This window comes from Pagrus pagrus (genome assembly GCF_965226575.1).
Source record: "Pagrus pagrus genome assembly, chromosome: 18".
Classification (NCBI taxonomy): Eukaryota; Metazoa; Chordata; class Actinopteri; order Spariformes; family Sparidae; genus Pagrus; species Pagrus pagrus.
Window position 1 is genome coordinate 329710 of NC_140202.1, and position 26972 is coordinate 356681.

General features: G+C 39.8%; 2 protein-coding genes across 4 annotated transcripts in view; both read right to left on the reverse strand.

The window, feature by feature from the left end:
- Nucleotides 1–2316, reverse strand: part of pals1a (protein associated with LIN7 1, MAGUK p55 family member a) — a 74709-nt gene extending 72393 nt beyond the window's left edge. Inside the window, exon 1 of one of the 2 annotated variants that reach the window (XM_084380844.1) lies at nucleotides 2207–2316. The gene's annotated coding sequence lies outside the window, so the exon portion shown is untranslated. Of the gene's footprint in view, nucleotides 1–2152 lie in introns of both variants that reach the window. The other variant, XM_084380843.1, reaches the window with a different exon arrangement.
- Nucleotides 2317–2923: 607 nt separating this feature from the next.
- Nucleotides 2924–26972, reverse strand: part of gphna (gephyrin a) — a 57308-nt gene continuing 33259 nt past the window's right edge. For both annotated transcript variants that reach the window (XM_084382133.1, XM_084382132.1), the window contains 14 exons: nucleotides 21926–22063; nucleotides 19582–19674; nucleotides 18475–18530; nucleotides 16470–16589; nucleotides 16271–16329; nucleotides 16000–16153; nucleotides 14477–14598; nucleotides 13975–14062; nucleotides 13686–13759; nucleotides 13051–13115; nucleotides 11755–11858; nucleotides 9773–9869; nucleotides 5905–6043; nucleotides 2924–5788 (listed from right to left, as the gene is read on the reverse strand). In XM_084382133.1, the coding sequence (XP_084238259.1) occupies nucleotides 5910–6043; nucleotides 9773–9869; nucleotides 11755–11858; nucleotides 13051–13115; nucleotides 13686–13759; nucleotides 13975–14062; nucleotides 14477–14598; nucleotides 16000–16153; nucleotides 16271–16329; nucleotides 16470–16589; nucleotides 18475–18530; nucleotides 19582–19674; nucleotides 21926–22063 (1304 nt within the window). In that variant the 3' untranslated portion in view covers nucleotides 2924–5788; nucleotides 5905–5909. The remainder of the gene's footprint in view (nucleotides 5789–5904; nucleotides 6044–9772; nucleotides 9870–11754; nucleotides 11859–13050; nucleotides 13116–13685; nucleotides 13760–13974; nucleotides 14063–14476; nucleotides 14599–15999; nucleotides 16154–16270; nucleotides 16330–16469; nucleotides 16590–18474; nucleotides 18531–19581; nucleotides 19675–21925; nucleotides 22064–26972) is intronic.

Genomic DNA, 26972 nt, shown 5'->3' on the forward strand with positions numbered 1-26972 from the left:
ACCCATTAATCATTTTGTAACTTTCGGTTTGCTACCAAACTTTCGGTTTGTTAGCTGCTGTTAAAAGCAACATCAGAGAGAAGTTAGTCCAAACCTGTCATTAACATATTAACTTCTCACAAAACGATTAGCAACAACATTGAAACGGCTGACAGGTGATGTGAGGAAAATTGATCATCTTGTTACAATGCAATGTAGGACAATGCGTCCCGATACACGACAAAAACTGTTCAGGAATGGCTTGAAGAATACAACAAAAAAGGTCATGGAAGTCCAATCCAAAGGACCCACCCCACAACATACAGGACCCAAAGAATCCACTACAAAGGTCCCGGTGCAAGTCACCACAGAACACCCTCATAGCTTTAATGACCATGCCTCGACAGGTCAGAGCTATTTTGGCTGCACAAGGTGAACCCTTGGATTATTAAGTAGGTGGTTTTAATGTTGTGGCTGATTGGTGTATTTCTGCAACACCTGAAAGTGAGTGAAAGAAAGACGCAATGGTTTTATCTCTATTTTTCTTTTTTAAATAGTTGTTTGCAGGATGCACGATGATGAAGTCATTTAAGTATTTATTTGTGTCTGTGTAAATTTAAAATTGTATTATGTGAAGTTGTGATGTTTACACTCCTACTACATTTCTGTTCTAACATTCATCTAGCAGGACAGGATTGTCAGGCGTGTCAGACAGTGACACAAAGATACTAAAGTTTACTCTGTCAAATTCTTCAAAGATAGTTTCATGCCCAAGGGCATTAAAACCGTGTTTATTCAAGGACAAGAGAGCTAAACCAAGACATTGTGTCAGACAAAATGCCAAAGCGGCATAGTGTTATCATCAGATTTGCGGCGACACTATCAGGCATACATCATGACACTGCAATGAGAGAATCAGTCTCTGACATTAGGTGATTTCTGAGTTTGTGCTTTTCGAGACAACGCCTTGTACTAAGGTCAAATGGTAACATGATTGCCTTTCTCCTCCCCGGTCTTTAAATTTGTCTTCATTTACATCTTTATGTTTTCCTTGTCTGCATCCCAGCCAAAAGGATTACATCGTAGAAACACAGCACAGGCTTTTCATCACAAGTCATGGAGTTAGTAAATAAAAAGCAGCCATCAGCTGTATGATAACCCTTTTGCTATACATTGGCAGTTTACTGATTCACAATCCTGACTAATCTGAGGATTTAAAATCAGATGAAAACACAAAGAAAGAAAGTCACACAACATACTCTTGCCATTACAACTGCTTTCAGTGGTATTGGTGTAATCTTATGTTGGCACAGCCCAATTCAGCTGCCCCTCAGTTCTCTTAACAGAGATAAGATTGAAAGTTACTCCATTTGAAAAAATGTGGCTGTTCTCTCACAGCACACTGTGGGTGCACAACAGATACAGTAAGCCATAGGTTTGTGAGTCCCCAGAGTAGGCCTACCCATTGCAGTTTACATTTTGATTGAATTAGAAATCGCCAAGTTTCGATTGATATACCTAGGTAGGCTTACGTGAGTTCTGGTGATCACAGACGGCCTTAATTGTTTAATTTAAGCGAAGTGCAGAGTGTTGACACTGACTTTATGGAACAATCAGGAGCTAATTGTCATCAAAACTGGCAACCTACCTATGTAGTTGTAATGTACAGTGAACACAAAAGGTAGCATTATGATACTGTGACATTAGCCTTTGCAACGGGATGAAAACACACAAACTAAACACAGTACTCTAAAGTAATTTTAAACAGTTCGAATTCACATATTGTCAGCATGTTATTGTATCTAAGATTGTAAGTTAGAGTTTTGTTAAGTATTTCACGGGGCGGCGTGTCACTTTTTGTCACTTACATAAAAGAAAAAATACTGTTTTGGTTAGCCATTTCCACTATCAAAGTAACAAATGAAAGCTGAGCTATAAGCTAATTGGCTTAATATCTTGTAGAAATAAAGTGCCTCCAGTTAGTATAAAATTTCGCAACAGTTCAGTGAGTAGCCACCCTTACAAAAACGTACTTTATTAAAAGAGTGCGAGTTCATTTTACTTAACGTTATTAGGCCAATGTTAGCAGCTACTTAGCTAGCCTGCTCCTTCCTGCAGCACCTGTTGATAACAAAGCCGCTTCAGACCACACTGAAAACACTGGAATACTCACTCTATTTCTGGGTACTTCTTTAGCTGCTACATCCAACTGGGAACTGGTACTTACGTCGTAGTTTCAATCCAAGTCGTTCTTCGGCCCTTATGTTTGTAATTCACAGTTTCACTCTAACATACTTGCCGCCTATCGGACATAGCAGTGTAAACCCCTTCTCCTCCTCTCAGACTGTCATTTCCAATTGCAGGCAGGGGGAGGAGACAACATGCCACCAGCTAGATAAAACAATGATGCTGATTGGATACATCAATGAAAGGTATTTTGTCCAAACCAACCAAACCTGTTGATAGATAGATAGATAGATAGATAGATAGATAGATAGATAGATAGATAGATAGATAGATAGATAGATAGATAGATATTTGCTGAACAGCTGAGTCAGGTCATAAGAAAGTAGAGTTTGTATAATGGAATATACATTTAGATATTTAGAATTGAGATATTTTTAAGAATCCTGTTATATCTTATTTCCCCATAGTTATTAATATTCGTATTAATAACTATGGGGAAATAAGATATAACAAGATTCTTAAAAATATCTCAATTCTAAATATCTAAATGTATATTCCATTATACAAACTCTACTTTACTGTACGTCCTATAATAAAGATCTGAAATAACTGCACAAGACTGTAGTGTTTCTAGTTTTGCACAAAGCTGTGAGCTTTCCCTCATTAATGAAATTACTGTAATGACTTAATTTATCAATATTTGTTTGATAGTATATTACATATGTTTTCATAGAAAAGAAACTGGTTCAAACAGAAGTACAGAATAACCATGATTATTTTTATTAATTCATCTTCAGTTTCAATAATATCATTACAGAAAAAAACATCCTCTTCATTATATTTATACATTAGTAGTAGAATGCTGTGTCATTGCTTCATTACAAGTGCTGGTCATAGTTTATAGTGTGTGCAGTGTGACACTGAGTTCAGTCCAGTGTTACGAATCACTCAGTACAAAGGCAGTTTAACAATAACCTGCTTCTTCTTACTCAAATGAATCTATCTGGGTTGGATTAGTCCTCATTTGGCAGGTGCCACAATGTGCTCTGATGCTGTGTTCATGTCATAATGGGTTTATCCTAAATATGAGTTGCGGAAACAGAAATGTGGTTTAATTTAATACTTTATAATTTAATTTGGATGTGTGCCTTCCACTGAATGACTGACCACCTTTAAAATCCTGCAAGAAATGTCACTCTGTTCTTCCACTTTGTTTTACATGACATGAACACAACATGAGCCACTGATAGATACATGGTAGAAATGGGAGAAATGACAGGAGGGGTGGAGGAAGACTGCATCAGCCTACCTGGGAAAGTGGTCAAAGCTCAGATATTCTGACTAGTGCTGCATTCAGGTCACAGAGGAAATATGGTAGACACAAGCTTCTGATCTGGAAGTTTACACTTCATATCAGCAACTGACATCTTGAAAAAACATATCTTATTTCATCTTGGTGTATTTACTTATCATTAAAGCAACATTACATAGAATTTGGAATTTTGTGCAATTTGGCGACCCTCACAGCACACACCAGCACCTTAACATTGTCATGGTAGAAACACACCAGTTGAGTAGTTTATGAGCATCTGAACGTGACACCTTGCTCTGAAGTGATGTCGGGTCAGAGTGTTCTCAGTTGTTTAAAAGTCACAACTCACCCAAGCAACACTTTCATTCATGTTTGTTGGTTTTGAAAAAAGATGGAGTTGCATTATTGGTGAAACAGAAGCCAGCTTTTGAGACAAGTTGTCAACTCGGTAAAGTCATTAATCTTTGTGTATTTAAAGGGTAACTCCACCAATTTTACACATCACAGTGTGTTTACAGGTCTTGGGAAATACTACTGCTTATGTGAAAAAAGTAGAAAAAAGCCTTTTGTGGCTTTGTGGTGTATTCTGATAAATTGCCTCCAATGATAACTAATTTGCATTGTTGGTAATGTAGGCACCAGGTTTTAAAAAGGAAGAAGAATGTGTGGAATAAAGAGGTGATATCTTTTTTTAGGTTTTAAGAATTTAGGTTTTAATAAGTTATAGGAGTGCAAGACTAAACCAGTGAACCTTTTTTTCCCCACATATATGCAGCAGAACTCCCCAGGACCTGTAAACACAACCTAATGTGTAAAACTGGTGGAGTTACCCTTCAAAAGATAAGGCTGATAATATTCTACATTTTCCTGACTACCAACAAATCCCATCAAACTACCATAACCAAAAATGAACTGATCACACAAACAAGTATTGTGTGCGCATCCAAAGTTGTTGTCCCAAACCTATTATAAACACATCAGTGAGCCATTCCCTCATTACTATGAATACACACACTGCGTTCATTTGAGGTCACACTTGCACCATCCTGCTGCCCCAAATACTCACTGGAGCACCAGATGTGCATCAATCCGCAGCTGAAAATATCCCCAACAAATGAAGAAGTTCATCCCGTTTTGGGAATAGTTGATAATAAGTATAGAATATCACAAGCATTATCCTCCAATACTTACAATGCAAATAACACATTTGCATTTCAAGACTAACCATTTCAATTTCCTACTGCAGTATTGTTGTGTAAACTATAAACTCCCGTAACACCACTTGAATGCAGGATTTGGGTTAAACTAATACTACCAATGTGTGCCACATCTATTATGAGGAGAGTCCCTCCCTGACTACAGATCATGGAAGTCGTTATGTATTTTATTGAAACAATTATGTTCATATTTAATGTCGGACCAGAGTAATCATTACAGTATGGCGACTCAATGAATCCTGGGTCACCTCAAAGAGTTTCATGGCTTTCATTGAGAGTCATGATGAAGTTTTAGTGTCTCAGTATGGTTTGAAAGTGTTATATCTTGAGAAAAAATTAAAAGTACCCTTGTATTATTACTCTTTTGGCAAAAAACTCATATTTACTGTACTGGCACAAACTATATCAGCAACATCATCAAAATATGTCTTTATAAGCCTTTAGTTCATATTTCTGTCAACATTGATGTATGGGTCAGTGTGTTCCATTCCATGATACTTCAGGTAAGGGTTATCAAGGAGATCTATATCTGGATAGAGGATGCCAGAGCAGAAAAGAAGAAGAAGAACAAGAAGAGTGAAAGAAGGGAGAGAAATAAGGGGGGAACGTTCAGGTGGAGTGAAGAGAAGAGGGGCAGGTATCTATATCTCTGTATCTACCAGGGAAAAATCAGGGGAAAATGTTGACGCACAAAGCCAATGAACAGGAGAGAGGGCATGATTACTACTAAGATGATAATATTTAGTCAGAACCATGATAATAATAATAAATAGAATATTAATTAAGAATATTAATAATCATTATCATCAGGATAATAATAATAATAATAATAATAATAATAATAATAATACAGAATAAATCTCATATTTTCTTTTTTCTTTTTCACATTTTTTTTCTCCATTGAAATACAGTGATCTCCTCAGAGCAGACCAATAAGGATTCAGCCTCCGCTGGCTCCGATTGGCTGTTGCATATGACATCACAGCTAATGGTGACCAGGTAGACATGCACCACTTCCTGCCCCCGCCCGTTTCCTGTCCAGACAGGAAGTCCTGGCACTGCCATGGTATTCGGTAGCGAGTGACACTGATGTCTGGGGAGAAAACGTTTTGTTATAACATGATGCGTTTTCTTCTCTCTTTATTAATTGTAAAATACATGTGTAGTGCTCCTGTGAACGTGAATCAAATAGAAGAGAATGTAATGTACCTGCATCATAGCCGTCCGATGACCATGACGTCCACAACTTCTCCCTTATGCAGCTCCACATACTGCTCTGTCTTAGGTGGTAACATCAGCAGACCGTTAGCGCTACGCATTGACATTAGCCTGCTGGATACCTGGTTGCCTGGAGAAAGAGGAACAGAGAGTAGCCCTTTTTAGTTAGAAAATGCGCCACATTTGCAGCCTGGAAAGGACTGCAATCTGCCGTCTTGTCTATGTGAAACAGAGGTGTAATATTCCTCCTTTGCAAACAGTGTTGGCCCAGGCCAATTTGGTGCCCTAGGCAAGATTTTAGCTGGCGCCCCCTTGCATCGCATACACTCACACAGAAACTACATGTATGTATTCAATATTTTAAAAGTGCATCTTAAGAGAGAAGAGAAGTATATGTGACCACTGGATGTTACATTTTAATAAAAAAAGATGCATGGAGTGTGCTATACATAAGACTAATATAGACTAATAATGAAAATTCGATGAGATTCAGTCTAACCAGAGTGCAAAAAGCAGTAAAGTGCAGTGAAATTAATATCTATTCATAAATATATATACCTATATATATATATATACACATATACACACACATATATAGATACCTATAATCCCAGAGAGAGGGGATACATGCAGCGAATATATATATATATATATATATATATATATATATATATATATATATACATATATACATATAAAGTTGCAATCAAAAATGATTCAACCCCATTGCATTTTAGGTTTATTGGCAAAATTTAAAATGTTTCAGGTTTTTGCAATAAGAACAATAATAATAAAAATTTTACAAATTACACAAAAACAGTTTAAATAGTTAAATAAAACTGATATTACAAGGATTTTATCCAAATTCAACACTAAATCCTACTTCTAATGACTACTGCAGTCTCAAAAATATTCAACCCCCTGAATAGAATTCCTCATAAGAGACACATTTGCAAATCTGGTGTGGTTTCAAGCACACCTCATGTAAGCAATCAAGGGCTTCATTAGTTGCATCAGGTGTGCTTGAGATAGAACACCTCAAATAACTGGACTGTTGATGGTGATGTTTCATTGCATGTTAGAAATATGGGTATGGGTGAAATATAAGTCAGGAGAATTGTCCAAAACATTCAGAGAAGAGATCATTGCCTTGCACAAACAAGGAAAAGGATACAAAAAGATAGTAAAGGCAGGACGCATAGTTCGCAAGTTTAAAGTTCAAGGAACAGTGGCTACACTACCTGGACGTGGCAGAAAGAGGAAGCTATCAACGGCTGCCACCGGAATCCTGAGGAGGCAGTTGGTCAAAAACCCTCGACTGACTGCAAAAGACCTGCAGCAAGACTTGGTGGCAGCAGGCACTGTGGTTTCAGTTACCACAGTAAGGTGCATACTAAATGCTGAAGGGCTCCATGCCTGAACTCCAAGACATACACCACTACTGACCAAAGTAGCCAAAGAGGCTTTGGGATTCTGTTCTGTGGAGCAATGAAACAAAACTGGAACTTTTCGGGCCTATGGATCCGCGGTATGTCTGGGGGAGGAAGAATGAAGCATACGCTGAAAAGAACACCCTGCCTACAGTGAAGCATGGCGGTGGATCAGTGATGCTCTGGGGCTGCTTCACTTCCTCTGGCACTGGAAACCTGCAGCATGTGGAGGGCAAGATGGATTCAATCAAGTATCAGGAAATCCTGGGAGAAAAAGTCATGCCGTCTGTGAGGAAGCTGAAACTTGGGGGTCATTGGACCTTCCAACAGACAATGATCCCAAGCATACCTCAAAGTCTACCAAGGCTTGGTTTCAGAAGAAGTCAGGGAACATACTAGAGTGGCCATCACAGTCGCCTGACTTGAACCCCATTGAAAATCTCTGGTGGGATTTGAAAAAGGCGGTTGCAGCATGCAAACCCAAGAATATTAGTGAACTGAAGGCATTTGCCCATGAGGAATGGGCTAAGATTCCTCAGGAACACTGCCAGAAGCTGGTTTCTGTCTATGCATCATGTTTGCAGCAGGTCATAACAGCAAAAGGGTGCTCTACTAAGTACTAAAGATGTTTGTAATGAAGGGGTTGAATAATTTTGAGACTGCAGTAGTCATTAAAAGTGGTATTTTGTGTTGAATTTTGAGAAACCACTTGTAATATTAGTTGTGTTGAGCTATTTAAATTGTTCTTGTTTGATTTGTTTATTGCAAACAGCTGCTAGTTTGTACATGTTGCCAATAAACCTAATTTGTAGTGGGGGTTGAATGATTTTGATTGTAACTGTATATCTATATCTATATATATATATATATATATATATATATATATATATGTATGTATGTGTATATATATTTTCACGTTTTTCTCTTCTTTTCCTTCCCTGGGCGATGGTTTCATTCTTTTGGACATTGTGATTCTGCTACAGTATTAATAAATCTCTCTCTTGGTCTTGGGGTCACAGTCCGGTCAGATTCAGGCAACTCGCCTCTCAACCCTGCCCCCCACTCTCACAGAGAGCAGGTACAGTGCAAAGAGCCAGCCTTGAACCCAGAAAAAAGGCCTCTCCATTATTTAATAGGCTTTGCTATGAGGTTATGTTGCTGTGGGCTTATATAATATTTTGAAATAATAGTAGTAATAGCACTGTAATAGTATTTTTTCTTTTTTTTCTTTTTTTCTCCCCCCGTTTGCGGTGCCCCCCGTGGATGATGGCGATGATTCGCCTGTACAGCCTATGCCAAGGGCCGGCTCTGTGATTATTGACGATTCTCTCGGCTGTGATGGTTAGCATCTCCCGGATCTCAGTGGCTTTCCAGTTGCTCATCTTGACGTCAGCGGATGAAGTAATGAATTGACTGCTTCGATCAACTGTTTCCAGCTTTTAAAATTCCTGGCTGTGGGTCACACAACAGTGCACGTCATCGACACCTCCGCCCATGTCACACAATTGCCGGCTCATCGACGCCTTGGATTTACGTTGCAATGGAGGCGGCAAAAAGTGTACCCTCTGCTGTCTGCCTCTTGCTGTCCAGTATAAAAACGGCTAGTGTTAATACATCAGCCTGTGTGTGGGATGTGCGTGCAGTGTTAACCCTATTTTGTAGATCCAGTAAGGGAGCCATGCTAGCCCAGGTTGGATTTAATGTCTTGTTGCAGTGAAAGAAAAGGTACAGATGGGACTCGGGCTGGCAAAGGAATGGGAAATCAGAGACTGGTCTGTCCACATCTTTACAGTGGCCGTCTCCACTACAATATCCTGAACCAAGCTGCTGCACTCGACGTATGGACTGGTTTCCAAGCCAACAGAGCGCAGCAGGACGAGGAGAGGTGGTGCTCACACATGTCAAACTTTTAATGTGAATATGTTGAACATATTATCATCACCATCTTGTTTACATTCACCCAAAAGCAAATTTAATAAATGCACTACAGAATTAATTCCTGAGTGGATCTGTGTATATGTATATCTGTATATAAATAACTGCATAAATTGCTGTATTTTTTCCATCATATTCTATTCTCCATTTAGGTGCCTGTGTAAATGTTCTGTGTCTAGCTTGACGAGGACCACAACCTCTCATTTTATTGTGCAACCAAGTGCTGTACAAGGACAATTAATTTACCTTGATCCTTTGTTTAATTTAGCGCACACGTGTAATTTCCACTCCTATTGATTACAACACTATTTGGTTGGTCCACTGGTAATTAAGGTTCCATTAGAGCAGACACATCTTTAAAACATTACCTGTTTTATGGTGGTTTTTTTAGTAATTATATATTGCTGTATTTTGAATGTAATCTCTGCACACTATGCATTTAATATTTCATGATACATTTGTATTTATTTTTGCGTGCGTGATTGTGTGTTAACCTGTGCTCTGTGCCCAGGGCAGTGGCTCCTGGTGATGCCAGGTGAGAATACAGCGGTGGTACTCTGGTCTGGGATCCAGCTTCACGTCACAGGAGAGCTGAAATACAAGCACACAAAATGTTACTGACATATGAATATGGATTGTATACAGTCCAAAAGTAAAAGTTTAAAGGAACTTCAGGCAGGATTTGTGAAAAAAACATGCATTTTAAGTTTTTTAATGCTAATGGGTAATGAAGCATTCAAAACCAAAAAGAATGAGCCCACCCACGTATCTCTCCATTCCCTTGAACAGGCTGTGTGCTGCATAATGTACTGCAATTCGTGGTCCGAATTTTCCGCGCAGTCTTGCGGACGTGATGTCAGATGACGCTGAAGACGCGTCCTCGGATACGGGAAGAAGACAAGCGCGGTTGACCCAAACTAGTGTTTGGGTAGTAATGGATTCTGCTACGGCCAGCAAATGACCCACCACCACAGAAAGTCCACTAAAAAGTCATACTAAGAAGAAAAAAAAGGTTTTATCAGCGGCATGTCGCGAGTCGAAACGAAATTACGACCAAAGCCGGGCTGGCACCCAAATAATCAATTACGTTGATTATCTGCATTGCACTGTATTTGGCTTTCAATCAGTTTTTGGCAGGTGAAAACTGATTATTTACTGTTGTAATGGTCATTTAAAAGAATTTCAAGCTGTCCTGTGAGCTCAAATCTTTAGACTATGAGGCTTATGAATGAGATCAAATCATATTTAGGCAGAAATAACCTTTGAGTAACTGTATTTGGCCTTCAATCAATTTTTGGCAGGTGAAAACAGACTATTTTGTGTTGTAATGGTCCTTTAAAAGAATTCCAAGCTTTCCTGTGAGCTCAGATCTTTATATTATGAAGCTCAAGAATGATTTAGGCAGAAATAACCTCTCAGTAACTCTACTATGCCTTCAATCAGTTTTTGGCAGGTGAAAACTGTTCGTTATTTTATAGGCTTATGTAACCCTCCCATAAATCATGTCTTTTATAGTCTTGTCTCCAAATAGTAGGCATAAACAAGAAAATTAGATATACAAGACACATCCAAACATGGGAAGCAAATGCTATGTAGGGCCCAGATCAGATAAAAAATAATGCAGAGTCACAGGATAATTGCAAAAGTGATCATTTCTTTATTGAAAACCCACCCATAAATTACATTCATTATAGTCTAATTTCCAAAGACAGGGCTAAACAAAGGCATCAGACACACCAAGCACATAGAGACATGTCTATCACGTAATTGTCATGCCTGATTTCGCTAGAAACTACACTTCTTTTGGCAACAGTTGTGATAATTATGTAACAACAAATGTTAAACTTTCTAAGACACATACCTTTGCTATAATTGCGGACGTACAGTTGTGTGTATCTGCATATTATGACCGTTGAATCCAGAGAAAATCAGACGTTTCAGATTCTGGCAGACAATCACTTTTTGGCACAACATAATATATGACTTACAAATCCAGTAGCATCAAGGCTAGGTCGCCATCAGTCTTGAAACCCATTTCTTCTTTCAGCTCGCACCACTGAGTATAAGCTGGTCCAATATTTATCCGTGTCCAGGCTCGTGTTATATCACTTTCTGTTTTTCTTTTCTTCGCCTCGTCAGACAATACCTTCTTGGCTTTTTTAGCTGGCAAATAAACGTGTGACGTATGCCGTAAAGCAGGTCGCACTAGACGCCTTTACGTCAGATAGGTTGCTACCCGCTCTGGGAGGTTACACAGTGCGGTTTCTGCCGGCGCGACCCCCCTCAGGCTGCAGAGATGTCACCACTCATCCTATTAACTGTTTTTCTACAACTTAACTGAGTTTAGAAACATTATTTTAAGGTTGAAAAACTACCTCGTGTTGCTTTAATAGCTACTCGGTTTAAACTAATGGGCTTGTAATATTTTGTTTGTGTGGTGTGTGTGTGTGTGTGTGTGTGCATGTGTGTGTTTTACCCTGGCTTTAATAATTGTAGGTCTAGGGTCCAGAATGCCTTGCATCTTCCTCAGAGCAGGAATCACAAACAGGTTACATGTCACCACTGCAGACACTGGGTTACCTAGGAAACAACACAACACTGGTTACTAGGGTAACTGTACAGAGGCAAATCTGCTAACCGGCAAATCCAGAGTTAGCTAGTTAGTAATAATTGATACAATCCATATTACTGCATACAGTGTCTACTATATGTATGCACTAATATCAATTATATCTCTTGCACTGCCTCCATTTGCATTAAGTATTGTTCCTCTATGTGTCTGTCAGCTGCTGATATCTCTTTACACCAGTGTGACCCAGACACACTACTTGCCTGACATTTATCTTAATGTTATAGTCATAACAAACATAGGAGACCTTTTACTAAGAGAACAAGAATCGCTGTCAGCAAAAATTGTCTGAAGCAAGCTCTCAACACAACCACATTTGGCTGAGCTGCTTTTTCTTTATGTCCAATCGGATTTTAGAGAGATTCAAATTATTCTGCTTTACAGAATTTTGAAAACGTCCAAAAAAGTATTGGCAGATTGGGACGATATAGCACTAGACTTCCAGTGTGGCTGAGCTATACTGGGCTTTGAGTTCAAACGTACCAAAAAGTAGGTGTCGGTAATGGCCTGTTTAGTTTCAACTACAATTGGCCTTGATGCCAAGAGACCATGTTTGCTCAAAACATCTGAGGTACATTAGATTGTTCATGCACAATTCTTTTTGGAAATAAACCTGTTAAATGTTTGAAATCAACTGACTGACATCTCCCAAGAGCCCATTTTACTTGTTTTTGACTACAATGTAAATGCAGCATGAAAAGAGTTCTAGATAAGAAGTTAGTGACAGAGGGGACTGAGACTCAGAGGGTCATGTCATCATGATAACTGACAAGAACAAGGACTGGGAAAAGTAGCCAGGCAATCAAGAATAAGCATGAATATGCTAGTATAGGACTGACACTATAAGACACTATAATTTGGGCTCTGACTCGGGGTCTTGTGAAACTGCATCTTGTGCTATCCTGCTTCTTAAGTTCTTTTCCAGTGTGCCTGTTAGTGCCGAGGTGAAGGTTACATACAGCAAATGGGACATGGCTTCAGAAGAATAATCTGAGTGCGTGTTGAGCCAAGGAAAAACTAAAGAGACTATCAGGTCAAAGCAGCTGGGTGTCAGAGATGGTTCAGGGGATTGGACAACAAGGAGATACACACTTACTGACACTCAAACACATTACCCAGTTACCTGAGGCATAAATATATTACCTGGCAGAGCAAAGATGAGTTTTCGTGCTCCATCAATGTCAACTGTAGCAAAGGTAGTAGGAAGACTGAGAAACAGAAACACATAGAACAAGTATCAGAGACAGTAGTAGCATCTCATACAATCAAGCTGTACATAGAAGCAGCAAGTAAATACAAATAACATTTTAAAAAATAATAGTTATTAATAACTATAGTAGTTACAGTAACAGTGACAGTAGTACTGATAGTAGCACAAGCAGTACTAGAAACAATGGCATAACCTCAGCAGTAATAATAGAAATATGAGGAGTATCAGCCACACCAGGAGCAGTTGTGTAAGTACTAAAAGCAGTAGAAGTAGAAACAATAGTAAGTGTTGTAGTAGTTACAGCAGTAGTAGCAGAATGATATTAGCAGTAGGTGTAGAAGTAGCAGAAGGGACAGCAGTAGAAGTAGGAGTAGCAATAGTAGTATTAGTAGTGGAAACTGTAGATGCAGTAGTAGGAAGCTTGAAGAAAATGAGCAATGAATAAGTTCATCTTATTTCTCACCAGGGGTCAATAAGAAAATTACTTTGGATATAAAATCACATTTCCCCCCATTTTAAATTCCCCCAGCCAAACTCCCCACCCCTCCCTGCCACTCCCCTGTCTCACCCCGGCTTCATAAAGACTCGTCCAAAGTGGATCTGAGCATGAAGGTCAATATCCAGCACCTGCTTTAGGTAGTCCTAATGAGACACAGAAACACAGACCGATGGAGAACAATAATACATTAAAACTGATGCTGATTCAAGTTTGAGGCAAAACTGCTTTCATTTATTGTTGGATTAGAAAGACAAACCTGTTTCTTTATTTAAAGAACATAAGATCAGAACATCAACTCAACAGGTCTGTGAAAAATCTTTGGTTAGTTTGAGGAGATGGGTCATAAGTGAGTGGTTACCTTCTCTCCCATGGACACACCCCCAGAGGTGATGATGACATCGGCCCGACTGATTCCCTCATGGAGAGCTGACAGCAAGTCATCAGGGCTGCAAACACAGTCATAACACATCAAAGCCAGCCATCTGCTCATGGGAAGTGCTACTAACAGCGGTATAATGTCTGTGGTGGAGCTTTGTCAAGTCTGAGAAAATAATCCAACTGATGTCGAAGTGATGTCATCAGCATTATGCTGGACTAGTATTTAAAACTACATATTATTAATGGAAACCTTGTGTTAGAAACTGGAGATTATATAGACACTATAGCCTTAAACTCGACAGGCAGAGTGTACTTTTGCAAGATACAACTTGTGTTTTTAAAATTGTATACTTTCCAATATACTTCCTGAAGTTATGTTTTTCAAAACTCTTAATGAAATGTAGTCTGTGCAACATTTGTATCACCAAACTAAATGTTATCATAGCAGAGCAGTTTTTTATATAAAGCTAAAAGGATCCTACTTGTCTCCAACGATGCCCAGGTTGATGGTGGGATATCCATGTTCCTGGATGGTAGACAGCAAAGTAGAGCGGTTGGAATCTCTGATTTTCCCTGGGTGGAGGTCATCCTCTGGATTCAACAGCTACACAGAGCATACAGAGAAGAATTCAACTGAGATAAAGGTAAAGGTAAACTGAGGGGCCTCAAATGCCTTCACACTTTATGAGAGAGATGCGGGTTATCAGTTAGTTGCCTTTAGGAGGACCTTGAAAAGGGGCCCAGCTTCTTGTCTAAGTGTTTTGATCCCAATTGATAGTTCATATGATGCATAGACAGTTGAAGGATATAAGCAGAGACAAAGTAAGGTTTCTTTTTAGTTTTTGGTGGAAACTATACCGATGTGTGCTCTCTGTCATGACCATACACACCATTTAGTTTGGTGAAGCAAAGATGTTTTGCAAGCCAAGATTGGCAACATGCTCATTTGAGCACCATCATTGCTTGGGTGGGTGGGTAGGGAACAGGATGATCTCGTCATTATTAAAAAACGTAACTCAAAAAAATGTTGTTTTGTGTCAATAACTTAAAGGATGATGACCGGATTGTTAGCTGCAAAGGATGAGGCAGGTAACAAGAGAATATTACTCACTTGTAGTTCAGTGTCATTCATTCCCAGACAGGATCTGACCAACAGCTCCTGTGCAGTGGCACTACATTAAACAGTGGCCATTCATCATGATGTTTGCTAGTTAGTTTCACTTGAGTGAATGATCTACCTTGCCAGCTAGCGTTAATGCCATCCATCCAATGGTAGTTTGATAAAATTTCAACAAGTGTTGAAATGCTTTTCTTTCAATTCAGTTTGTTTTAAGGGTTAACATTCATGTTGAAAATAGATACCACAATATACTTATAATTAAATTGCAAGATTAACCTGGCGGAGTATCAGTTGATGCTGTGTTTTGTGAACTGAGACAGACATAAATGAAAGAATTAAAATGACTCAGACAATCAGAGCTCAACTTTGTGTAGGGAGGAGATTCGGTACATGATGAAGGACAGAAAAAAAAAGAGAGAAGGTGATGGAGATGAGAGAGAAAGACCAGGTACTGAACCTATAAGCTCAATTCAACAATGGCACAAACAGCTAGCATCATTAAAATGTAATAAGGTAGTATAATGTATAAAAATTGGTTAAACACACATTTATTTTACATTTATGTACTGTTTGACTCACGTTTCTATGATATAAATGCAAAATGTTTTTTTTAATAAATTATTTTAATACACAGTCACAGAGATTTGGTCGTGATTAGATTAGAAGGTGTCTGTGGTGTGAGTTTCTCTCAACTTTAACACATTCTCATGTCATACTGCTTGACAGATCATTTAAGTTTCTGCGCACTGACCCACAGACACAGTTTTAAAGCTACTGTATCTTTATTTCTTTACAATTTCTTTATTGATCAGACGTCCAACTTTTTTCCATCAAAAACCCAAAACTCTAAATGCAAAGTATTTTCATCTGTTCTTGTGTATGTACCTCATTTCCAGTGGACATAACAGCCACCACAGGGAACTTGTGCACGCTGACCTCGGTCACTCCCACTGTAGCCAGCAGGCCAATCTCTGAAGGGCCCATATGTGTGCCTTTAGCCAGCACACACTCCCCTCGCCTGATGTCATGACCTATTGGCCTGTGTACACACACAGATACCTTACAATCAAAATTAGCTAGTGGCTCTCTAACACAGCTTCGATAGCAATTAGTTTCCACTTAGTTTCTTTAGCATATTGTGGTTGTTTGGTTTTACCTGATGTCCTGTCCGGGGCGGGCCTGGACCATTATCCTCACCTCCAGCTCCTCCGTGCCCTGAAATAAGCCAGACTGTCATCACCATACCTGCTAACAAAACACATACTGTCCATACACAGCGGTGAGGTAATGCCAACATTGGACCCATTAACAAGCACAACTGATCAAACTAGACAGTGTCAAGTTAACATCCTTACATCCTCAGACTCCCGCAGAAGCTCTGTATCCTCTACTTGGACCACAGCGTCGGCTCCACAAGGAATCGGGGCCCCGGTCGTCACCCTCATCACCTGACCTGGCATCACTGTATGGGTGGGCTGCAAACACACAAACACATACACAAAGCTTATTGAGTTGCTGAGGTGCTTCTAGAGCTATGAATTTCACTGTGCATTTTACTTCAGAAGTCATAGCAGAGCCAAGTATCTACGGTACCAAGTATGTACAGTACCAAATAAAAAACAAGGTAAAGATAAAAGGTAAAGGTAAAAACAAGGAACAGCAGTCCCATTACTGACAGTGATAGTGAAGTTATTAAGTCATTTTGCTCGGGGTTGTAATGTCAGCAGTTACCTTGCTACCTAGTCTCTCTTCCAACATCAATAGCAGGTGCTGTAGCGGTGGTGTTTTGCTTCCTTTTTTGTGTTCACAACAACAGAAATTATACAACCAGAGCAAACAGCGCTTTTGATAGTTTGGTATTTTCCTGACCTTGAAATTCACATTGTCCATCTATCTTGTTATTTCTGAAGTGATCATGAAAGTTGCAGACTAATGGGGGGGTTCATTCAAAAAAGGAGGCACAAAGTCAACTGTTGATATTTTGGTGGAAATTTGGTCTCAGCCCTTGCAGTGTGTCAGAGCCATGTCTATTGCTGGGACAAAGAAAAAGGAATAATGCTTTAATCACAAATTTCTTGAAACACTCCCCAACAGTGGATGCATTTAAATCTGGATCAGAAAATAAACATTTAATGAGATGAAAGCAGGACTTAGATTATCTGTGGTGATCTATAAATTAATGCAAGTGAGTAACTGATAACCACAGCTGCTCTATAGTCTACAACAGCTTTCTCCAAGTTGATTAAATCCATGCAGCCACCTGAAGGCAGCAGGACAGATAACTGTGATTAATGCACCGCCTGATATGGTGGTGTCACAATTTAAATTCTAAATTGAAAATCGATCAAGATGAGCATTCACATTCAATTATCAAAATCCAAAGAAGATATTTTGGTCTATTTTTGACATTTTATTTAACTAAATTAATGGTGCACCTCCTTGAAAATTTCATGCAATAAATGATTAACCTGTGACCACCAAAAATAGGAACAGGCAAAATCAGTTTTTCTCACTGTGATTACAAAGGAGTCGAGGAGGAGCAGAACTGACCAGCACAAAGAAATGCCAGCAGACCGCTGGGTAGCGGGGCTCTGTGTGCAAGTTACCAGAGCAAGTTGACAAGCTGCACCACTCGTGCTGCAGAGTTGGGAAAAAATTTAACCTACACACGAGTTCAGAAAGTGCATTGTGCAGCATTTTGTTTCCATTTTTTTCCGGCACAAATCCACTTAATCCCTGCACGCTGAGGAGTGCAGGGATGAAGCGCTTGTCTGATAAGAGCCTAGCATCTCTCGGTGTAAGCGTAGCGTCCTCGGCAGGATGTTGTATTTACAAATGCACCTGCAAATTGGTAGTGTTAGAGTCCTTTGCTGGTAACATACAATTGCAGAATTCCAAAGAATTGCTCCAATGTTTTTGACAAAAAGTGTTATGTCCTGTTTTATTGTTGAACTGCGTTAGAGTGCATTTATCATATATGATGCAGAGTCATTATTTGAAATGCTGTGTTGCAAAAGATAACTGACAACATTCATTATTCAATTCAACATCTCAACATCTCCACAGACATAAACTCAACATCAAAACATATGAGTCTGGGTGTAGACAACAAGATGATGAAGAAGATCATTACTGTCAGGCTTTACTATGATTGGCTCAGCTGTTTCAGAGCTATGAAACCAGTGAGGTGACTGGCTGAGAATATATTTATATACAGTCTGCACATAACTGTAAAGTAGAAGTGCTAGAAGTTGTGTTGTTAGCAGTGCCAATAGCTGGACTGCTAAAGGTGATACTAATGGTTCTAGGTTGTGATCCAACACTCTGACATTACTGTAGTGTTAATGTATTAGAGCTGACCTGTTGTCCAGCCTGTGATTCTCCCATGATGAAGCGATCTCCTGGGCCATCAGCAGCTGCAGGTCAAGGATAATGATGTTGATCAAGTTATTATGGGAATTAGACCATGACTATTGTTATTAAAGACTCAGGTGGCAGCAAAGAATACAGCAGGGGGATTCAATTAAAATTCAAAGAGGTCCAATTAGAAGAAAATGAATTTTCTTCTAACTGGAGCGAAGGTCCAGACCATCATCATGTTTAACTTACAATTCAGTGCCATAATACAGTATATTGAAGGAGCCAAATAATTGTATCAATGTATGTATGCAGTCAACAACTAATTGTCAAATTACAGTAAGTACAGTTCCAAATTTCGACAATTTTGTCAATTTTCACATTGAACTGAGGGGATTTAAAATATGCAGCTTATTATAAATGAATATTTAATAAATGTTCTTTACCCATTTCAAGTTAAATAAGGGCAGCATTTCAAAATAAAAAAACATTACAGAGCTTTAGTAAAAATGGAATGGTGTAAGGGCCAGCCTCATAAACATGTGTAGCTGGAACTGTGACGGTTCGAGTTTTGGAGAGCTTTAAATTATTTATTGTATTATTGGTTTTAGGGGTGCCAGCCAGGTCTCTCTCCGGGCATTTAAGATGTGTCAGTCAGTTAGTCTTGTATTTGTTTGATTTTTGTTGGGTTTTTTTGTTGTTTGTTTTAATCGTGTTGTTAGTGAAAGTAGTCATTTCTGTGCACTTAAATTCAGATATGAGTAGAGATGTTTGCTGCTTCATCTCTTAGTGGTACAACTGCCTGTTGGAAAAATGAACATGAAAGACTCCATTCTTGATTAAAAGCTGTTTTCGTTGTTGACTTATGTTTTGCTGTCCGCCTATTAGTGACCTTTGGAATACAGTTTAAATACAATATAGTTTGAAGAAAATGGTTTTCAGTTAATTCAATTCCAAAAAACTAAACAGATGTATTTGTATAGATGAATGCAGCCGTCAGCTGAGTCAAATTTAATGGATGCCGTTGAACATTATTGTCCCCTATATAATGCTTACCTGGTGTTATATATAATAGATTTTCTATGTAATAATAGATATAAGTGGACTCACCTCGTACAGCATAGCCATCTTTAACGGAGGCGGGGAATGGAGGAAGGTTGTCTTTGGCATAGATGTCCTGAGCGAGCACTCGACCCAACCCGTCTTAAGAAATTAGTCCAATTCAGTTTAGTGCAAGCCACACTTTGACAACAAATGCTCCAATCATACCAACTACACACAATAAGTACAATGTGTGTTCATTTTTAATGACTTGAGAGCTGAACTGTCTTAAACCCCATGTGTGACGTTATATTCTTCTCTGTGTCCTTAAAATAGCACTAGACAAGTCAAACAGAAGATTGAAGCACATACCTACAGCACACTCACACCTACAGTACACACACACACATACAGTCGCAGTCAAAAGTTTACATACAGTTGTAAAGGAAATGTATATGCATGGTAGGGCTTTGACATCGAACTTCGGTATTCGAATATAATTCGAATATTAAAAAAAAAAAGATATTCGAACGAATATCGGGCAGCTTCTAAATATTCGAACCTATAATAAGCATTATTTTTGGTAAATGTGTTTGCCTGAAAACGTAGTTTTCAATCCAGATTCGAGGCTTTTTTCAGCCTGTTTTGTGAAACGCGAGCTCATGAGCATTGATCACCTGGGGCTTCTGTACGTTATCACGTCGTTAGCGCCTGACGCCTGTTTACACTCTTTCACAGAAAAACAATGGCGGAGCAAAAGGCTGCGAGTGCGGAAGGAGAACTATACACGCCGGAAAATTTAAGGAGTAATGTGTGGCGCTTCTTTGGTTTCCTGAAACAAGGAAAAATAATGAGAAAGGACAAAGTTATTTGTAAAATATGTAAGACTAAACTTATCGACCACTCCACGACCAGCAACTTGAGAGCCCACCTGTCAACACTTTTCTGTCTATTGATTGATGCACTGCCCTCTGGTGGACAGAACATAGAACAACAGAAAAACGACTTTCTTTTGATACTAATATAGGTCTTACTGGAGGCATTTAATGATCAAAATATTATCAATAAATATTCGAATATATTCGAATATTAATATTAATAAACAAACGAAGTTCGAATATGATTTTTTGGGCAAATGTCAAAGCCCTAATGCATGGCAGTCCTGAGTTCCAATGATTTCTACAGCTCTCATTTTTCTGTGATGGAATGAGTGGAACACATACTACTTTGTCACAAAAAACATTCATGAAGTTCAAAAATATACATACAGTAATACCAATATCTGGTTAAATGTCCCTTGGGCATTTTCACCTAAATTAGGTACTTCTGATAGCCATCCACAAGCCTCTGGCAGGCCTCTGGCTGAATTTTTAACCACTCCTCTTGACAGAGTCAGTGAAGTACAACCAAATTTGTTGGCTTCTTCAGCACGGTCTACATGTTCTTGATGGGGTTCAAGTCAGGACTTGGGAAGACCATTCCAACCCCTCAATCCTAGCCTGATTTAGCCATTCCTTTACCACTTTTGATGTATGTTTGGGATGATTGTGCTGTTGGAACACCCAACTGCACCCAAGACCCAATCTTCTGGTTGATGATTTTAGGGTTTTCCTGAAGAATTCCTTCATTATTCCATTTACTTTTTGTAGATCAGATCCACTGGCAGCAAAACAGCCCCACAACATAATACTACCACCACCATACTTGACAGTAGGTATGGTGTTCTTGGGGTTAAAAGGCCTCACCTTCTCAAGGTGTCAACAACTCAAATTTTGTTTCATCTAACCACAGACCGATCAGCGGTAAACTTCAGTCGAGCTTTAAGGTCCTGCATCTGGAGCAAGGACTTCTTTCTTGCACAGCAGCCACTCAGTTTATGTTGATGCACACTTGACTGTGGACACTATCACCTGTCTTCCAGCAGCTTCTAATTCATTGCAGAATTGCTTTTTATATTTACAAACAGTTGTTTGTAAAGATGATCTTGGGACCTGTAACTGCTTTGAAATGGCTCCAAATGACTTTCCTGACTTGTTCGAATCAATAATGGGCTCTTTCAGATCAATGATGAGCTGTTAAGACTTTCGCATTGTAGTATTTGTGGCCGAGTCTAATGGGTGTATCAAACAACTCCTATTAAAATGGGCCCAGAAAAGCTCTTGTCAATCAGAATCACTCAGAAGAAGTTAAGAGTTAGAGTTAAGTTAAGTTAAGTTAACAGTCGCCTCTGCTGCAGCTCTGATACTACCTCCAGAGGTGGATCAGAGCCGCAACAAAACTGCCTCTCTCCGCATCTGTAACTTTCACACAGACGGCAATGCAGAGAATCGGCGCATGAAAAGGTGAAAGTGTGAATGGGGCGATACATTTTCTTTAAAAGTGTGCCTACAGTACACACACACATACTACTCACCTCTGTAGTTGATGACTTCAATTCCCAGAATTGGTGTCATCTCTAGAACAGTGATGAAGGCTTTGTCCATTGACGTCAATGGGAACGGAGACATACGATGGCGACGTGCCACTTTACTGATGTCCACTGCACTGTGGCCTACACACACACACACACACACACACACACACACACACACACACACAAAATCAAAGAGATCAGCTACATCATTGAGACCACTGACAGTTTGAGCGTAAAATATTGATCATCTCATACTTATTACAATACATTGTTCTGTTGAGAAACCATGGGCCCTAGCATTCATGTGGATGCCCCTTGACACGCACCACCTAGCCAAATATTGTTGCAGACCTAGTTCACTCCCTCATGGCAACAGCACTCCTAGATGGCAGTGCCCCACCCCTTCGATCTGGCCTCCAACTTCACTAGACCCCGTTCTTATCAAGCATCCATGGGATGTCCTGGAATAAATCCAATGCATTGCAGCCCATTGGGAGGAGGCGTGGACATGATCTGCAGTGGTGATTAGTGTGTGTCAAGTGGTTTCCACACGAATGCAAGGAACCCATTACCCAGTAGAACAAAGCACTGTAACAAGATTATCAAGATTATTCACCTCGTCTGTCAGTGGTTTTAATGTTGCGACTCATCGGTGTAAGGGTCATTCCATGCCAACTCACCTCCCAGTTCATGTCAGGGATTTTCTTGAAAAAAGTAATGTTGAGACCTCTATTAAATTCATGTCACCGTGCAAAATCCAATAGCTGTACTCCAAATACTTTTTAAGTTATGAATTTGAGTTATAAGTTTGAGCTAAATTGCAGTTTCAATTTCATTTCTTCTATGTGTATGTGTAAACCTCACCTCACACCCCCTTGGTCATTTTTCACTTGATTTAGTTGAAATTTGTCCTGAATATCAAAGACACTAAGGATAATTTACAACATATATTCATTATTAGGGCCCGAGCAGGGAACCTGCAAGGACCCTATTGTTTTTGTAATGATTATTAGGGCCCGAGCAGGGAACCTGCAAGGACCCTATTGTTTTTGTAGTGATTATTATTATTATTAGGGCCCGAGCAGGGAACCTGCAAGGACCCTATTGTTTTTGTAATGATTATTATTAGGGCCCGAGCAGGGAACCTGCGAGGTCCCTATTGTTTTTGTAATGATTATTCTTTGTTATTTGTTTTAATTCTGCCAAAATGATCTTATTTTTCACTGCCTGAACATACCCCAAAACTCACCAAACTTGGAATATACGTCACACCTGGCCAAAAATTTTATAATCTGTTGTCGTTGTGAATTTCCACCAAATTTTATAATCTGTTGTCGTGAATTGCCACCACTAAGTGGCGTTATCATCAAGGAAAGTGCGTTTTGCCTAATAACTCCCACATACTTTGTCGCACATTCAGAAACCTCATATCCACGCGTTCAGTGAATTGTGCTGAATCTCGTGAGGCCACGCCCATATCCGCCAACCATTTCTTTTTCGAACTCCTCCCAGGAAATTTCACCAAATTGCACAAAACTTTGCACACAGCATCTGTGCACCCTCCTGACAAAAACTTATTAAAAGAATTTTGATATTCCAAACAATATTCAAGTTATTAAATAACAACTTCCTGCAGATTACGCTCTAAACAGGAAGTGTTGCATATCTCCACATTGCTTGGTCCCAATGACATGAAACTCAGGATACTCCTTCCCCATGAGCCCCTAAGGCTCTGTGAAAAATCTTGGCCGATTACCACTAGGTAGCGCTCTTTAAATTGAAGTAATTTATATCTCCACATCGGTTTGTTGGATTGACATGAAACTTGCTACACTCATTGCCAATGCAAACCTGAGGAAAGCTGATGAAGGTCTTACCGATTCGCCACTAGGTGGCGCTCTGGTGGCAGTCTAATTTTATTTTTGCCACTGTGCCCACACCATAACACTTATGAATATGAAATTGATAGGGGTGGTATAGACTGCCCCCTGTAACCCACACACCAAAAATGACCAGCAGGTGGCGCTAAATGGCTCCATAGCGCCCCCTGGAATATTTCAAACTTGAAGCCCCGACTCCAACATGCACACATATTAACAAAAGTCGGTACGCATATGTATCATGACCAGACGCACAATAATCCCTCTTGGACACATACCCTCAGTCCAACAGGAAGTCCATTCATTTTCCTTCAAAGTTGATCCCTCGCCATAAAGCAGGAAGTCCTCATAACTTGAACATACAATTTCCCATCTTCACCAAATTTGTCACACATGTAGAGGGGCTCGCCTTGAATACATCTATGCATCAATACTGTGTCATATCTATAGCGCCACCCACTGGACACAGGAAGTCACTGAAGATGTCACTGTTGTGTTTTGTGCAACATGTATCCCATTTACAGTAGGTAGGACATTTCCACAGGCAACGGGCGAGCACACATCTGGGTGCACAGCCTCCGACGGCGCCACATCCCGACGTGCGTGGACTGTGAGGGCCCGTTCATCGCTGCTTGCAGCTTTAATTATTTTTTTTTTTACTTATTAGGGCCCGAGGCCCTATTGTATTTGCTCGGATTATTAGGGCCCAAGCAGGGAACCTGCAAGGACCCTATTGTTTTTGTAATGATTATTTTTTCTTTTTATTTGTTTTCCTTTGTCCCAAATGATCGCATTTTTCACTGCCTGAACATACCCCAAAACTCAACAAACTTGGAATATACGTCACACCTGGCCAAAAATTTTATAATCTGTTGTCGTTGTGAATTTCCACCAAATTTTATAATCTGTTGTCGTGAATTGCCACCACTAAGTGGCGTTATCATCAAGGAAAGTGCGTTTTGCCTAATAACTCCCACATACTTTGTCGCACATTCAGAAACCTCATATCCACGCGTTCAGTGAATTGTGCTGAATCTCGTGAGGCCACGCCCATATCCGCCAACCATTTCTTTTTCGAACTCCTCCCAGGAAATTTCACCAAATTGCACAAAACTTTGCACACAGCATCTGTGCACCCTCCTGACAAAAACTTATTAAAAGAATTTTGATATTCCAAACAATATTCAAGTTATTAAATAACAACTTCCTGCAGATTACGCTCTAAACAGGAAGTGTTGCATATCTCCACATTGCTTGGTCCCAATGACATGAAACTCAGGATACTCCTTCCCCATGAGCCCCTAAGGCTCTGTGAAAAATCTTGGCCGATTACCACTAGGTAGCGCTCTTTAAATTGAAGTAATTTATATCTCCACATCGGTTTGTTGGATTGACATGAAACTTGCTACACTCATTGCCAATGCAAACCTGAGGAAAGCTGATGAAGGTCTTACCGATTTGCCACTAGGTGGCGCTCTGGTGGAAGTCTAATTTTATTTTTGCCACTGTGCCCACACCATAACACTTATGAATATGAAATTGATAGGGGTGGTATAGACTGCCCCCTGTAACCCACACACCAAAAATGACCAGCAGGTGGCGCTAAATGGCTCCATAGCGCCCCCTGGAATATTTCAAACTTGAAGCCCCGACTCCAACATGCACACATATTAACAAAAGTCGGTACGCATATGTATCATGACCAGACGCACAATAATCCCTCTTGGACACATACCCTCAGTCCAACAGGAAGTCCATTCATTTTCCTTCAAAGTTGATCCCTCGCCATAAAGCAGGAAGTCCTCATAACTTGAACATACAATTTCCCATCTTCACCAAATTTGTCACACATGTAGAGGGGCTCGCCTTGAATACATCTATGCATCAATACTGTGTCATATCTATAGCGCCACCCACTGGACACAGGAAGTCACTGAAGATGTCACTGTTGTGTTTTGTGCAACATGTATCCCATTTACAGTAGGTAGGACATTTCCACAGGCAACGGGCGAGCACACATCTGGGTGCACAGCCTCCGACGGCGCCACATCCCGACGTGCGTGGACTGTGAGGGCCCGTTCATCGCTGCTTGCAGCTTTAATTATTTTTTTTTTTACTTATTAGGGCCCGAGGCCCTATTGTATTTGCTCGGATTATTAGGGCCCAAGCAGGGAACCTGCAAGGACCCTATTGTTTTTGTAATGATTATTTTTTCTTTTTATTTGTTTTCCTTTGTCCCAAATGATCGCATTTTTCACTGCCTGAACATACCCCAAAACTCAACAAACTTGGAATATACGTCACACCTGACGAAAAATTTTATAATCTGTTGTTGTTGTTGTGAATTTCCACCACTAGGTGGCGCTATAATCAAGGAAACTGCGTTTTGGCTAAAAACTCCGACATACTTTGTCGCAGTCAAAAACCTCATATCCACGCCTTCAGTGAATTGTGCTGAATCTCCTGATATAGGCCACGCCCATAACAGTTTTTTTTCGCTAGCTCGCCAAATGTCGCAAACCTACTTTTTCGAACTCCTCCCAGGCAATTTCACCGATTTGCTCCAAACTTTGCACACAGCATCTGTGGACAGTCGTGACAAAAAGTTATTGAAATAATTTTGATATTCCAAAGAATACTCAAGTTATTAAATAACAACTTCCTGCAGATTTCATTATAAACAGGAAGTGTTGCATATCTCCACACTGGTTTGTCCAAATGACATGAAACTCAGGATAGCGTCTGTGCAAAATATTTGGCGATGACCACTAGGTGGCGCTCTTTAAATTGAAGTATTTTATATCTCCACATCAGTTACTCGGATTAACATGAAACTTGGTACAATTATTGTCAATGCCCTCCTGAGGACATACCTTTATGGTTTTACCCATCCGACACTAGGTGGCGCTCTGGTGGCAGTCTAATTTTATATTTGGCACTGTGCCCACACCATAACACTTATGGATATAAAATTGATAGGGGTGGTATGGACTGGCCCCTGTAACTCACACACCAAAAATGACCAGCAGGAGGCGCTATTATCAACACAAAACCGTTTTTGGCTGATAACTCCCACATAATATGGTGCACATTGTTAAACCTTATATCTATGTGTTCCCTGCATTCAGCTGAATTGTGTCACATAGGCCATGCCCACTTTTGCGCTA